Source organism: Hemitrygon akajei, chromosome 4 (genome assembly GCF_048418815.1).
Source record: "Hemitrygon akajei chromosome 4, sHemAka1.3, whole genome shotgun sequence".
NCBI lineage: Eukaryota > Metazoa > Chordata > Chondrichthyes > Myliobatiformes > Dasyatidae > Hemitrygon > Hemitrygon akajei.
Genome location: NC_133127.1, coordinates 181,057,387 through 181,074,371, shown reverse-complemented (window position 1 = coordinate 181,074,371; position 16,985 = coordinate 181,057,387). Strand labels below are relative to the sequence as shown.

General features: G+C 39.7%; 1 protein-coding gene across 4 annotated transcripts in view; it reads left to right on the top strand.

The window, feature by feature from the left end:
* The window catches only part of cyfip1 (cytoplasmic FMR1 interacting protein 1), a 155,970-nt gene that overhangs the window by 80,913 nt on the left and 58,072 nt on the right, over positions 1 to 16,985 (top strand). For all 4 annotated transcript variants that reach the window (XM_073044136.1, XM_073044133.1, XM_073044135.1 and 1 more), the window contains exons 14-15: positions 4,771 to 4,896; positions 9,002 to 9,168. In XM_073044136.1, coding sequence (XP_072900237.1) covers positions 4,771 to 4,896; positions 9,002 to 9,168 — 293 coding nt within the window. The remainder of the gene's footprint in view (positions 1 to 4,770; positions 4,897 to 9,001; positions 9,169 to 16,985) is intronic.

Sequence of the window (16,985 nt, the reverse complement as noted above, 5' to 3'; positions counted from 1 at the left end):
TTAGAAGTTCAAAAAAGTACTTAAGAAAGAAATCAGGAGGGCTATAAGAAGACATGAGGTAGGTTTGGCAGTCAAGGTGAAGGATAATCCAAAGAGTTTCTACAGGTATATTAAGAGCAAAAGGATAGTAAGGGATAAAATTGGTCCTCTTGAAGATCAGAGTGGTCGGCTATGTATGGAACCAAAAGAAATGGGGGAGATCTTAAATAGTTTTTACTATTTACTGTATTTACTAAGGAAACTGGCATGGAGTCAATGGAAATAAGGCAAACAAGTAGTGAAGTCATGGAACCTATACAGATTGAAGAGGAGGAGGTGCTTGCTATCTTGAGGAAAATCAGAGTAGTTAAATCCCCAGGACCTGACAGGGTATTCCCTCAGACCTTGAAGGAGACAAGTGTTGAAATTGCAGGGGCCCTGGCAGATATATTTAAAATGTTGGTATCTATGGGTGAGGTGCCGGAGGATTGGAGGATAGCTCATGTTGTTCCGTTGTTTAAAAAAGGCTCTAAAAGTAATCCGGGAAATTATAGGCTGGTAAGTTTGACATCGGTAGTAGGTAAATTATTGGAAGGAGTACTAAGAGACAGGATCTACAAGTATTTAGATAGGCAGGGGCTTATTAGGGACAGTCAACACAGCTTTGTGCATGGTAGGTCATGCTTAACAAATCTATTAGAGTTTTTTGAGGAGGTTACCAGGAAAGTGGATGAAGGGAAGGCAGTGGATGTTGTCTACATGGACTTCAGTAAGGCCTTTGACAAGGTCCTGCATGGGAGGTTAGTTAGGAAGATTCAGTTGCTAGGTATACATGGTGAGGTAGTAAATTGGATTAGACATTGACTCAATGGGAGAAATCAGAGAGTGGTAGAGGAGGATTGCTTCTCTGAGTGGAGGCATGTGACTACTGGTGTGCCACAGGGATCAGTGCTGGGTCCATTGTTATTTGTCATCTATATCAATGATCTGGATGATAATGTGGTAAATTGGATCAGCAGATTTGCTGACGATACAAAGATTGGAGGTGTAGTGGACAGTGAGGAAGGTTTTCAAAGCTTGCAGAGGGATTTGGACCAGCTGGAAAAATGGGCTGAAAATTGCAGTTGGAGTTTAATACAGACAAGTGTGAGATGTTGCACTTTGGAAGGAAAAACCAAGGTAGAACATACAAGGTAAATGGTAGGGCACTAAGGAGTGCAGTAGAACAGAGGGATCTAGGAATACAGATACAAAATTCCCTAAAAGTGGCATCACAGGAAGATAGGGTAGTAAAGAGAGCTTTTGGTACATTGGCCTTTATAAATCAAAGTATTGAGTATAAGAATTGGAATGTTATGGTGAGGTTGTATAAGGCATTAGTGAAGCCGAATTTGGAGTATTGTGTGCAGTTTTGGTCACTGAATTACAGGAAGGATACTAATAAGGTTGAAAGAGTGCAGAGAAGGTTTACAAGGATGTTGCCGGGACTTGAGAAACTGAGTTACTGAGAAAGGTTGAATAGGTTAGGACTTTATTCCCTGGAGCGTAGAAGAATGAGGGGAGACTTGATAGAGGTATATAAAATTATGATGGGTATAGATAGAGTGAATGCAAGCAGGCTTTTACCACTGAGGCTCGGGGAGAAAAAAACAGAGGACATGGGCTAAGGGTGAAGGGGGAAAAGTTTAAAGGGAACATTGGGGGGGGGAGCTTCTTCACACAGAGAGTGGTGGGAGTGTGGAATGAGCTGCCAGATGAAGTGGTAAATGCGGGCTCACTTTTAACATTCAAGAAAAACTTGGACAGGTACAAGGATGAGAGGTGTATGGAGGGATATGGTCCAGGTGCAGGCCAGTGGGACTAGGCAGAAAAATGGTTCAGCATATCCAAGAAGGGCCAAAAGGCCTGTTTCTGTGCTGTAATGTTCTATGGTTCTAACGGAACAACATTAGCTATTCTCCAATTCTCTGGCTCCTCACCCGTAAATTTTTTTCTTCCCAGTACTAGAAAATTGCTGTTTTTTTTTAATTCTCTCTGAATCTCACTGTGTGGTACACTTAAATAATTTGCTTAAATCAATATCTTTTAGATGGCATAAGTAATCAGGATAATGGTCATTGAGCTAGACACCTCAACTAAAATGTTGAATAAATTCCTCTTCATTTGGGTTTTTATTTCTCTGAAGACACTTCCTGTATGGCACATTTAGGAAGTAGTTCACCTGAATGAAAACTTTTACAATATTTTTAAAAATCTATGTCATACTTCCTTTAATAGTTTTTGCATCAGGTTGTAACTTTTGCATTGCAGATTCTATGAATGTCATGGGTGAAACTTAGAGAATCTGAAAACAAGTAAAAGAGTTGAAAATGTTTCACTTTTCAGTCAGAGGTGAAGGTTGGAAAACAATGGACAGCTCATTTCCATTCCATAAGAGGAACCAGCTATGATCTGTTGCCAGGGGACATTGCAGATTTGTTAATATTTGTATCATTGGCTGTGCAGCAAACATAATACTCTTTCAGTAGAATGACAGAAAATTTCTTCCATCTCTCCAGTTTATTCATTCATCATTTCTAAACACTGGTTTCTGCCCTCCCCACCACCCTGTGTATCTGACACCATCACTAATCTCAGCAACTCTGGGCAATTCACATTCACTGCCACCAAACACGCTACCCTGCTCTGTTTCATTTCTGCCTCCTACCCAAGATCCACAAACCTGACTGTTTAGGTAGACCCATTGTGTCTGCTTGCTCCTGCCCCACCGAATTTGTGTTCATGTACCTTGATTCCATTTTCACATACCTCGATTCCATTCTAACCCCCTTCATTCAGCTTTTTTCCACCTACACCTGCAACACTTCTCATGCTCTCAATCTCCTCAACAACTTTCAATTTCCTGGCTCTGACTGCTTCATTTTCACCATGAATGTCCAGTTCCTCTACACTTCTTTCCCCCATCAAAAAGGCCTTAAAAGCTTTCTGCTTCTTTCTTAACAAAAGATCAATTCCATTCTCCATCCACCCCACCCCCTCCCCCCATTGCCACTGTCTCCACCTGACAGAACTGGTCCTACCTTCAACAATTTTTCCTTTAGGTCCCCCCACTTTTTCCAAACTCAAGGGGTAGCCATGGGCACCCACATGGACCCCAGCTATGCCTATGTGTTTGTTGGCTACATGGAACAGTCCATGTTCCAAGCCTTCCCTGATAATGCTCCCCAACTCTTTCTGTGTTACATTGACGACTACATTGATGTTGCCCTCACCAGCATCTCCTCCATTTCCCATCTGCACTCACCCCATCTTCCCACTGCCTTAATGGGGATAGAATTCCTCTCCTACTACCCCATGAGTCTCCACATCCAACATGTCATTCTCCACAACTTCCACTATCTTCAAAGGGGATCGTACCACCAAACACATCTTTACTTCTCCCACTCTCCGCTTCCACAGGGATTGCTCCCTCAGTGATTCCCTTAACCATTCATCCTTCTCCACTAATCTTCCTCTTGACACATACCCGGTAAGTGACAGAAATGCTACACCTGCCCATTAAGGGCCCCAAAGTCCTTCCAGGTGAGGCAACACTGTACCTGTGAATCTGTTGGGGTTGTCTATTTTATCTGGTGCTCCCGTTGTGGCCTGCTCTGTATGGTGAGACCAGACGTAAATTGGGGAAACCACTTTGTCAAGCACCTCTGCCTCATCTGCCAGAAGTGGAATTTTCCGGTGGCCAACTGTTTTAATTCCTATCCCCATTCCAGATCTGCCATGGTGAGGCCACTCTCAGGGTGGAGGAGTAATACATCATTTTCCGTCTCAGTAGCCTACAACCTGATGGCATGAACTTCAATTTCTCCTTCTGGTATTCTTTTTTCTGGCCTATTACTACTTCTCCTCAACTGCCTATCACCTCCCCTGGTACCTCTCCTCTTTCCCTTTCTCCGATTGTTCATTCTCCTCTCCTTTCAGATTACTCCTTCTCCAGCCCTTTACCTTTCCTACCCACCTGGCTTCACCTATCACTTTCTAGCTTGTCCTCCTTCCCTTCCCTCCACCATCTTATCTAGAATCTTCCCCCTTCCTTTCCAGTCCTGATGAAGAGTCTCAGCCTGACATGTCAACTGTTTGTTCAGTTCTGTGAACGCTGCCTGACTTGGTGGGCTCCTTCAGCATTTTGTGTGTGTTGCTCTTGCAAATGAAATTGTAACTTGTGCATTCAAACTGGGTTTGCTTCTCTGGGTGTAATCTTCCACATGGGAGAGATGAAATGCCAATTTGGTAACTGCAAAACATTCAGTGTAATTGCTGAACATGTATTTTAATGATTTACCCCATTCCCATCCCATCATCTCCTTATAAACTCTAAATTTCTTTCCTATGAAGTTAAGTAAAAGTTATTTCATCTTGAATTGTGCTTGTTTACAATCTGTTACCCTCTACATCATATTCAACAACTTCAGATCATTTGCACACTTTACTACTTTTTGCCTGTTCATTATATCATTCCTACTTTCTGTCTATCATTCTGTGCATATTTTCCTTTCTTGGTCTCCTCCTGCCCTTTGTACTTGCAAATATCTGATGTATTTGTGACATTTTGGTATTTTGTTAATAAGTTGTGTATTTTGAAATGTTAATTGCTTCATGGCTCGGAAGATACAGTATTGCCTGATTATTTAAATATTTCCAGTATATATGCTTATAAATCACATCTCCAGCATTAGCGATTTTTTTTGTTAAATGATATGATTTTCCCCTCATGTTTACTTTATTATCTTACAGTACTCTTGGAAGCTTGTGCATCCTACAGACAAGTACTCCAATAAAGAATGTCCAGACAATGCAGAGGAATATGAAAGAGCAACAAGATACAATTACACGAGTGAAGAGAAATTTGCACTTGTTGAGGTGGAATTCAAAATATTTACCTGTTAAATCTTAATGAGCTTTTAAGTTGAGATTTTATTGAAAGAGCAAATATATTTTCAGTACTCTTATACAAAAACTTTAAAGACATAAATGCATTATTAAATAATTTTAAAATTGTCTCCTTAGCTTTGCCTATTTTTTGAATATTAAAGTGGTATTCATGTCTGTATTTTGAACTTTGTGTGCTTCCCAATTGCGGGCCTTTTTTCCCCTCCGCAGCATAGTTTTTGAATCTCTGTAAAATGTGTCCTTTGGCTATTATCATGATGGATTTATCACTAAACAGCGAGACCCTTGTCCTGATCAACTGAACTGTTCAGGGTCAATGTTTATTGCCATTTACCCATATACGTGTATACTGCCGAATGAAACAACATTCCTCCAGACCAAGGTGCACAACACAGTACAAATAACTCAGACAACATAAAGTAATATTACAACAAAAAAATGAACAAATAATAAAATATGTTACAGAAGATTTAGGCCAGTTAGAAGAGTGGGTTGAACGATGGCAGATGGAGTTTAATGCTGATAAGTGTGAGGTGCTATATTTTGGTAGGAATAATCCAAATAGGACATACATCGTAGGGCATTGAAGAATGCAATAGAACAGAGTGATCTAGGAATAATAGTGCATAGTTCCCTGAAGGTGGAATCTCATGGATAGGGTGGTGAAGAAAGCTTTTGGTATGCTGGCCTTTATAAATCAGAGCATTGAGTACAGGAGTTGGGATGTAATGTTAAAATTGTGCAAGGCATTGGTAAGGCCGAATTTGGAGTATTGTGTACAGTTCTGGTCACTGAATTATAGGAAAGATATCAACAAAATAGAGAGAGTACAGAGAAGATTTACTAGAATGTTACCTGGGTTTCAGCACCTAAGTTACAGGGAAAGGCTGAACAAGTTAGGTCTTTATTCTTTGGAGCGTAGAAGGTTGAGGGGGGACTTGATAGAGGTATTTAAAATAATGAGAGGGATAGATCGAGTTGACGTGGATAGGCTTTTTCCATTGAGAGTAGGGGAGATTCAAACAAGAAGACATGATTTGAGAGTTAGGGGGCAAAAGTTTAAGGGTAACACGAGGGGGAATTTCTTTACTCAGAGAGTGGTAGCTGTGTGGGATGAGCTTCCAGTAGAAGTGGTAGAGGCAGGTTTGATATTGTCATTTAAAGTAAAATTGGATAGGTATATGGACAGGAAAGGAATGGAGGGTTATGGGCTGAGTGCGGGCTGGTGGGACTAGGTGAGTGTAAGTGTCGGCATGGACTAGTAGGGCCGAGATGGCCTTTTTCCGTGCTGTAATTGTTATATGGGTATAAGATTGACATTTTGCATAAGGTGTATTTACAACAGAAGTTAAAAAGTAAATAATATTACGTGATTAGGGCTTCATAAGTGATGAGACCTGGATGGTGACAGGGAGATCAGTAGTCTCACAGCCTCGGGAAGAAGCTGTTTCCCACCCAAACAGTTTATTTCCTAATGCTATGATACCTATCTGCTGTCTGCTGGTAGGTGGTCAAAGCAATTGCAGGACAGATGGGAAGGATGCTTGACAATATTAAGGGCTCTGCGTACACAGCACTTCTGATAAGAATCTTGGATAGGTAGAAAAGAGACTCCTCAGCAATCCTCACAATCCACTGTAAGGTCTTCTGGTCAGATGCCTTGCAATTCCTGTACCAGATGGCTGCTGGTCATTATACTCTCATTGTTGTTTATCTAAAAATTAATTAGAATGGGGGGATGGGGGGGACTGCACTCTTTTAATACCCATTTCCTCCTATGCCTCGTTCCATTTATGTAGCTGTTTGTAACCATTGTACTTCCTTAAAACGTAACACTTCTTCACAAGGGATCTTCTTCACTTAGAGGGTGGTGAGAGAGTGAAATGAGCTATTAATGCAAGAGGTGAATACAGATTTGATTTCAATGTTTAAGAGAAAATTGGATTGGTACATGGATAGAAGGGGCATGGTCCAGGTGTAGGTTGATGATACTAGGCAGATTAATATTTTGGCATGAAGTAGATGGGCTGAATGGTCTGTTTATATGCTGTAATGTTCTATGACTCTTGCACTGTTCCCTACTACCAGTTCTTGCTTATTTTCTTAAGAAGATGATACATAGATCTGGGATCAGCTTTTGTGTGTATACTGATCTCATCCAGCTCCCTCACTCTGCCATTTGTCCCATCCTTGCTGCCTCTGTTATCAGTCTGCTTGTTTGACATCCTTAATGGGAAAGCTAGTAACAACATATTTCTCTGCCACCAGACCCATGACACTGCTGCCAATGATTCTGTCCTATTTTCAAGGTTAAACCAGACTAATTTTGTCTTCAATAAATTAAATACCTAACTAATCTAGTTGTTACTGCCTATGCCTATAGCCCCACATTCTCTATATATTGATTTTAAAAGAACCTTTTTAAATGCCTCTTTTTTTACTTTGGCTCCACTACCACTCCTGACTGAGTATTCCAGATACCCATCATTTTTTGTGTTTTATAAAGAAACATGTCTTAAAAGCATATCTTGAGTTTTGGACATTTCAACCCTGTGAAACAGATGCCGGTTCTCTATTATCTTTGCTTCTCATAATCTTACAAATTTGTATCGGGTCTCTCAGCCTCTGCCACTCCAGAGTGTCGAACCTCTTCTTACAGGACGTGTGCTTGAATCCAGACAGTATTCTAATAAACCTCTTCCGCACTCTCCCAAAATTCTTCACATCCTTCTTGGAAAGGGGCAACCATAATTCAATGCAATACTCCATATGTGGCCTAATCAGAGTTCTATAAAAGTGCAGGATTTCTTGCTCTTATCGCCTTAATTAATAAAAGCAAGCATACCATATGGCAGGGGTTCCCAACCCGGGGTGCCTGCACCCCCAGGGGGTGCGAGATGGAATTTCAGGGGGTGAGACAAAGAGTGGCTTGTGTGCTTGAGTGACAAGTCACGAGTCATCACTCAGCCAGCTGCCAGTGTGCCTTGAGAAGTGGTAGTAACGTTTGTCCCAAGCACACTCCAGTCTCCCGCTGCCCGAGTCAGCATTCAGGATTCTCATCAGTGTTACCTGGGAAGTTACACCTCAGAGTTGAGGAGTCTCATCAGTGTTACCTGGGAAGTTACACCTCAGAGTTGAGGAGTCTCATCAGTGTTACCTGGGAAGTTACACCTCAGAGTTGAGGAGTCTCATTAGTGTTACCTGGGAAGTTACACCTCAGAGTTGAGGAGTCTCATCAGTGTTACCTGGGAGTTATACCTTAGAGTTGAGGAGTCTCATCAATTTACTGTTTACAACTTTTTCTGAATAAATTAGAAACTAATTGCTCAATTTATATTTGCATTTTATGCACTGAGTTAAAAGCTTATTTTTTTAAGTTCAATTTGTTCACCCGCAGTATTGTATGTGGTTCAATTTGTGGTTCAAAAATTAGAAATTAGACTTCTTCGTCTTCAAATGTGATATTATTTTTGTAGGGGGTGTGAACATCAATCAAACATTTCCTAGGGGTGTGGGGCATAGAAAAGGTTGGGAACCACTGCCATATGGCTTCTTTACTACCCTATCAACTTGTCACTTTCAGCATGCAAAGTACTTAGGCCCTAAGATCCCTCTGTGTATTAATGCTGTTAGGCTGTATTAAGGCAAATTATATTGCCCTCCATTTAAAATAGCACCAGTAGCTGAAATTTAGCTGAGTTTATTGATGCACTTCGAAAAGGGCTGCAGTATCTTGAAAAACTAATGATGAATTGGCACTAGTTTTTTAATATCTGTTAATAAAATCATTGAGTTTGGATAAAATATCTTGATATTTAAAGAGTAATTCTTTATTGATATCATTGAGAGGAAGGTATGTTGAACTATTATTTTTGGCTGATTAATCTGTCCTTTACAATTGAGTGATTTCTTGAGTGTGTAATGGCTATAAAAACTTGCACATCAGTTGTGCATGCAATTTTTAGTTTGTCCTTCTAAATTATAACACTTTCTACTCAATTTATAGCAGCTTAATGTTTATGTTAACTGCAATGTTTATTAAACTTAAATATAATTTTTCTGTTTTACAATGTAGGTTATAGCAATGATAAAAGGGCTACAAGTGTTGATGGGTAGAATGGAGAGTGTGTTCAATCATGCAATTCGACACACCATTTATGCTGCACTCCAAAACTTTGCTCAGAAAACTCTTCGTGAACCTTTGCGTCAGGCCATCAAAAAGAAGAAAAATGTGATCCAGAGGTTTGTGAGTGTGGTTATACATTTTTGTTTGTGTTCTCTACCTCGGAGACCTGTAATTAGCCTTTTAAAAAAAAAAACTATTGGAGTTGATCTAAATTATACACATGCCTTTTCTGTGAGAAAATGAATCCAGTAGGAATAGTTGAAAGTTATAAAGAAGGTTGTTTTGGTAAGTTTAGTTGTAAGGATTGGGATAAGATTAGTCTGATGAATTAAAATGTAGTTTTTCAAATTGACAAAAGAAACTCTTAAGGAGAAGCCATGGGGATCGCAGAATATTGGTGAGGCAGTTGAATCTGTTAACATTTTTTCCCAGATGATGCTTTCCATTTACCTTGAATAAAACTGTTCACAATTTAGCAATTTCTGTTGGATGAACTTTTTTGTTCTTGATGATTGTCAGTGCGAAAGGAAATTCTGATACTTATGATACATAGTACTTGTGGTGTTGCTAAGCTGGTTGAGCAGTCAATCTTATCAAACATTTTGTGAAGGTCAACCAGGAAGTTTAAAAAACGCAAGATTTCTTAATTGTTTTACAGATTAAAGTAAAGTTTGGTTTATCAAACTTGCTGTAGAACAGGGGTCGGCAACCTTTTTGCCCTTGTGGGCCGGATCACGTATTAATGAGCGGATGGTGGACCAGATAAATGCCATAAAAACTTGAAATATGGGAATTACCCATTTAAATACATCTAGTTATGTTTTGCCTCAAATTAATGAATAACTCGTGCTAGATGATCATTTGTGCTTAACCAAGGATGACAATTAGTAATCAAAGAACTCATCTTCAAACACATCTTCAGAATGAAATTTCAATCTCAGTATGTCATCACACTGCATCTCGATCAACTCCATTTGAATAATTTCTGATGCAGTGTCCACTTCCACAGCTTGAACTAATTTGCATGAAAGCGAAAGCCAGCAAAACGAGATGAAAACTCTTTTCTCAATTCTTGGACCATATTCACAAAAATGCCTGGATCTTGTGCTTTACTTTTTTTGAAAAGTGGGAAAATGTGCATAATTTCCTTTTTGAAGCTGGTACTCCCACAATTGCAGCTTTCTTTTAAAGGCCACAATATGACTATACATCTTATGTATTAGCTGATTTTTTTCCTTGAAGTTGTAAATTCAAGTTATTTAAATGAGATGTAATGTCCACAAGAAATGCCAAGGTTGTAAGCCAAACAGGATCATGAAAATGTGAAGCATCCTCATTTTTGCTTTCAAGGAATATTACCACCTCGTCATGCAATGCAAATACTCTTTCCTGCATTGACCTTCGGCTAAGCCAGCGTACATTGCAGAAATTCTGCCTTCTTATCCAACAAAAACTGCTGAAACTGGTGGTGATTCAATCCATGAGATAGGATCAGATTCACTGCCTTCACAACAATGTCCATAACATCCTTTAATTTCAAAGACTTGGCAGATAATGCCTTTTGATGGATAATGCAATAAATTTTAACCAGTTTCTGTGTGATTCTGAGGTTTTCCATTTGTCCTTGCAGCAATGCGATGATGCCTTTTTTTTGTCCCACCATTGCTGGTGCCCAATCAGTTGTGATGCCAGTTAGCTTTGACACATTAAGTTTAATTTCTGACATCATTTTCAACAAAGCTTCAAAAATGTCTGCTCCAGTAACCGTGTCCTTCATAGGAATTATGTACAGGGTTTTTTATATTACTGCGTATGTCTACGCCCACCTGGACAAGCCGGCTAGCACTGTGAGGGTCATGTTTTTTGACTTCTGCAGTGCGTTCAAAACCAACCGCCCTGCTTTGCTGGGTGAGAAGCTGACAGTGATGCAGGTGGATGCTTCCCTGGTGTCATGGATTATTGATTACCTGACTGGCAGACCACAGTACGTGCGCTTGCAACACTGTGTGTCAGATAGAGTGGTCAGCAGCACTGGGGCTCCACAGGGGACTGTCCTGTCTCCCTTTCTCTTCACCATCTACACCTCAGACTTCAACTACTGCACAGAGTCTTGCCATCTTCAGAAGGTTTCTGATGACTCTGTCATAGTTGGATGCATCAGCAAGGGAGATGAGGCTGAGTACAGGCTACGGTGGGAAACTTTGTCACATGGTGTGAGCAGAATCATCTGCAGCTTAATGTGAAGAAGACTAAGGAGCTGGTGGTGGACCTGAGGAGGGCCAAGGCACTGGTGACCCCTGTTTCCATCCAAAGGGTCAGTGTGGACATGGTGGACGATTACAAGTACCTGGGGATACGAATTGACAATAAACTGGACTGGTCAAAGAACACTGAGGCTGTCTACAAGAAGGATCAGAGCCGTCTCTATTTCCTGAGGAGACTGAGGTCCTGTAACATCTGCACGATGATGCTGAGGATGTTCTACAAGTCTGTGGTGGCCAGTGCTATCATGTTTGCTGTTGTGTGCTGGGGCAGCAGGCTGAGGGTAGCAGACACCAACAGAATCAACAAACTCATTCGTAAGGCCAGTGATGTTGTGGGGGTGGAACTGGATTCTCTGATGGTGGCGTCTGAAAAGAGGATGCTGTCCAAGTTGCATGCCATCTTAGAAAATGTCTCCCATCCACTCCATAATGTACTGGTTAGGCACAGGAGTACATTCAGCCAGAGACTCATTCCACCAAGATGCAACACTGAGTGTCATAGGAAGTCATTCCTGCCTGTGGCCATCAAACTTTACAACTCCTCCCTTGGAGCGTCAGACACCCTGAGCCAATAGGTTGGTCCTGGACTTATTTCCACTTGGCATGATTTACTTACTATCATTTAATTATTTTTGGTTTTATTTTGCTATATTTCTACTCTATTCTTGGTTGGTGCAACCAACCCTCAGGATCAATAAAGTATGTCTGTCTGTCTGTTAATCAAAATGGCTTCTTTGTTAAGTAAAAGTAGGGTTGCTTCTTTGTTATGGTAACTGGTGAGAGAGTGCTTTCTCCTGCAGCTTGTTTGGGTTATGATTACTGATACTGAGAATTGTATTCATTTGTTAACCAATTGGGATAGGTGTTATTCTTTCGAGGTCAGCAGGAGACGCTCATGGAGTGAGCACTGTTTCAGATTCGCTCCATAACCTTTACTTTTTTTAACCTATGATCACCCTTATTTAACTTACTTTTACCTACACCAAAAGATTCTTGCTACTTTTTTGGACTTATCTTTAAGAGTTTATTGTGAATTTTGAAGAAATGAATACAAAAATGGCTCTTAGATCTAAAGGGCGAGAACCTGGGAAAGATTCTAACGGGAACGGGAGGAAGAAAAAGACCAATCCTAAGCGCACTGAATTGACTTATGAGATGTTATTGGAGGTTTTAAATGAAAAATTTGAAGAACAACGACAAATTTTCAAACAAGATATAAAGGCCTTTCAGGATTATATGGATAAGACGGATTCAGTAGTTAACCAGCAGCAAGTTCTAATCGCAACTCTGGAAGAGGACGCTCGGAAGCGAGACTTGATAATCGAAAAACTGGAGCAGAAATTATTTTCGACGATTAAATAGGTGGAAACACTTAAAGCCAAGAGTGTCGACTTTGAGAATCGGTCCAGAAGACAGAACTTACGCATACTTGGTCTCCCGGAAGGTATTGAACAAGGGGACCCCTCAAAGTACTTTGCTCAACTTTTAAAGGATGCGTTCCCTTCTGTATTCCCAGACAGTCCTCCGTTACTCGATCGCGCTCACAGAATTGTGCGTCGATCACCAAGTGCTTCAGCTAAACCACCGGTTGTAATTGTCCGATTTCATTATGTGTATGTTAAAGAGCAACTTACTCGTGTGGCTCAGCGTGTAGGGATGGTCAAATTTCAAGAATTCAATTTTCGTTTAGTGGAGGATTTTAGTCCAGAAGTAATGAAGGCAAGGCTTCTTTTTAAACCTCTGATGTCCGAATGTTATGAGAAAAATCTAAAACCTGCGCTTTTATACCCTGCGAAGCTCAGAATATCGTCTCCCAATGCGTCACGGCGTGTTTTCTTTTCTACATCTGAAGCGAGAAGCTTTCTGAATGAGAACTTCCCTACTGCTGCGGATTCTCATCTCTAATAAATGAGTGATTTTGATCGTTGCAAGATGGTTTTTGTTTCCAAAACCAGATTTTGTTTCTGGCTATTGGTGTAGGTTTACTCTATATTTTATACTCTAGTTAAAGTTTTTTTTGATGTACTAATCTTTTTATTTTACTTACTTCAATCACTGTACTTTAGCTTTGGTCAATGGCGGTTTCTTCTCTAAAATATTTTTGGCTTTTTTTTTATTTCGCCATTTTTTTTCTCTCGCCTTCTTCCTATAATGCATTTCTTACCACAGTTTAAATTTTTTTTTTGGTTTGTTTGGGTTTTAACCCGATTTATAAGTTACTAGTGATTATATTGTTTTTGCTTTTTTTACTAGCAATTATATTAAGAAGTTTGGTTTTAGTATAGTGATTATTATTTCTTTAGAGTTTGGGTGGATCTTTTTTATCCTTTATATACGGAGTTGCCTTCTGCTGATATGGGGGTAGATTTAGTTTCATTTCTCTTTTTTCCCAGCCTTTTCCTGGCTGGGGAGGTCTTTTCTCCTCTTGGGTGGGGGGTGGGGGGTCTTTTTCTAAATCTTTTAGAACTGGTTCTTTACACCAGTTTTTTTTAGTTTCTTCATTTGGGCTGATTTTAAACTACTAAAATGTCCACGATGTGGTCACTTCCAGGTCCGCCCCTTATTTTTGTTCCTCTTCCGGGTGCATGAGTTCATAATTTGGTTAACCCTTTATATACCAAAGGGTTGATTTCAGAAATATGGCTCAGACCATTAATTTTGTCTCTTGGAATACAAATGGCTTAAACCATCTGATTAAACGGAAAAAGATTTTCAAAGTATTCCAAAGACTCAATGCACATATTATTTTTGTACAAGAAACTCATGTGAGGAAAGAGGACACTTATCGCTTTTTTAGGTTTTGGAGGGGTCAACAGTATCATTCGAATTCGAATGCTAAAGTAAAGGGAGTTTCAATTTTTATTGACTCCTCTATTGCATTTGTCCAACACGATATCTTTTCGGATCCGAATGGTAGATTTTTGTTAATTAATGGTTTACTTTTTAACAAAAAGGTTGCTATGGTTAATGTTTATGCTCCAAATGTGGATTATCCCGATTTTTTGAAGTCCTTATTTACTTCTCTACCTAATCTAAATGAATATAAGTTAATAATGGGTGGTGACTTTAATTGTTGTTTAAATACTTGTTGGACAGATCTATATCTACTCAGACTTTATCTAATAAGTCGGCCACTTATATTAACTCTTTTTTGACTGATAATGGAATTTTTGATATTTGGAGATTTCGGCATTCTAAGGACAAAGAGTTTTCATTTTTCTCACATGTTTATCATTCCTACTTGAGAATTGATTATTTTTTTATTGACTCGTGTTTTATTCCATCGGTAATTGGTTGTAATTATGATATTATAGCCATCTCTGACCATGCTCCATTAAAACTTTCTATTAAATTTACGGATACAGCTTCTAGTGCTAGACAATGGCGATTTGATTCTACCTTACTGCAAGATCCGGATTTTATTAAATTTATTAAGGAACAGATCGATTTCTTCTTTTCAACTAATTCCACGGATGATATTTCTTGCGGAACACTTTGGGACACTTGTAAAGCATATATACGTGGACAGATTATCTCCTACTCTGTTGGTCTGAGAAAACGCATTAAGAAGGAAACTCTTTTATTGGTTGATAAAATTAAAGAGATTGACAAGAAATATTCGACTACTCCTAGTAAGGAGCTTTACAAACAAAGGGTTGAACTTCAAACGGAACATAGTTTATTACTTACATCTTCGATTGAAAATCAATTAATGAAAACCAGATCTGATTTTTATATACATAGTGATAAATTGGGTAAACTGTTAGCTAGTCAATTGAAGAATGCTTTGGTTAAATGTCAAATTACTAAGATCCGTTAGCAGAATGGGGATCTGACAGTTAACCATGATGAGATAAACTTTTGGGGAGTTGGGGAGGAGATCGTGAGGAAGGTGGACAGTGCTGGAGGCGCTCTGGTCGATCACCGAGGGTGGTCCCAGACGCGCGGGCCATGGAGGTCGGAGAAGATCGAATAGTGGACCGAAGTCTTCAGTGGTTGAGGTCCAACAATTGTGCACTAATTGACTGAACCCTGATAAGTTCTGGCACCTTTTCTTTCCTTTCTCTTCTTTCATATATATTGTATCGCTATTGATCACTTAGTTCTAGTAAGATTTATAAAGTGTATTCTGTGAACGTACATGGTGTGCAGTTTGATATTGTATGTGCGAGTTTGTATTAGTGTGCATTTCACAGCATCCACGTAAACGGGAGGTGCGGTTTGGTGGATGGACGAATTTTCCCCTAGACATACACCAGCCAATTGAGTGAGCGTTGCAATTAGTTGAATAACAATTCAAAAATTGGAAAAGTTGATGTCACTCCTCGCACAAACACTGCAAGCTGAGCAGTGTCTCTCAAGCCTGCGCTCTCATCAAGCACAATTGAAAAAGTTGCAATTCGTTGCAGGCATCCCTTAAACAACTTTTAACATGTGATATTTCTTCAATATTGTTCTTGCTGACAGGCTGATAAAGATTTCTTTTCAGGACAAACAATATGCACCACTGCCAGTACACTTCATCTTTTCTGCAATATGTTTTGTGACTTCACAGCTGGCATGGGTATTTCCTTCATTTTCACTGCTTTTCTTGGCAAAAAAATGACATTTGTTTTCCGAAACTAGCCTTCGTTCGCTCAACTTCATCTTTCCTTGCTTGCCCAGTAAACTTGTTAAAATTTCCACTATGGCGGGTCTCGTAATGTCGCCTGATATTTGCCACTTTCTTCACAGCAACATTTTCTAGGCAAATAAGACAAACTGGTTTCTCAGCTTGCTCGATGAAGAAGTAATCTAGTGTCCAAGTGTCTTGGAAATTTTGGCACTCAGTGCCTACCTTCCTGAGTTTTGCATTCATTGCCATTGGAATTTTTTTTCTTCGATTTTATTTCGAAACGCGAGTTATTCAACAAGTATCGTAGAACAAGTAAATATCTGGATATTCAGCGTGGATTTCTTGTTAAAACACAGTGACACTGTTCCTGTTTACAAATTTGAACGATCCCATCTGAAAACCTGTACTGCTCGGAGAGTATCTAATACATATTAATAAGGTAGTCTGCCTTCCCGTCATTTGTATATACCAGTGTTTGCTTTGGAACAAAATGGAACCTGGGGCCAGTGTAACAAGATGCCATGCATGTCCATCAGAGTGGTCGCGTGAAACACTCAGAATAAGGAAAAATTGCTCACGGGCCGGATAAGCATAGTATCCCAATATTTGCTCGCGGGCTGGATCTGGCCTGTGGGCCCGTAGGTTGCCTACCCCTGCTGTAGAGTATACTAAAATATTATAAATTTGTTCAAAAATTAAAAATAGAACTATTCATGAATATCAAATATGAGATCATTAATCCCAAATTATCGCAGTGCATAACATTGCAAAATAAGTTGCTGTGAAGGAGTTTCTCTTTTTGGCTGGTCCTCTGGAATTATGAATGGTTTGCTTACTCTCCAGCTTTGTGAGTTCTGAAGTAGTTATTGTGGAAACCACATACTTTTCCACAAAAGGGGCAGGAGATGCCTGAAAACAAATGGAGGGTTTGTGAGATAACACATGCTTCCTGGCATATGTGCAGGGCTCCATTGTTCTTCTGATGCAAGTTTCTTGTACTTCTTGATCAAACTTGCTGATACAACATGAATGCTCCTTTTCCATTTGAACTTGG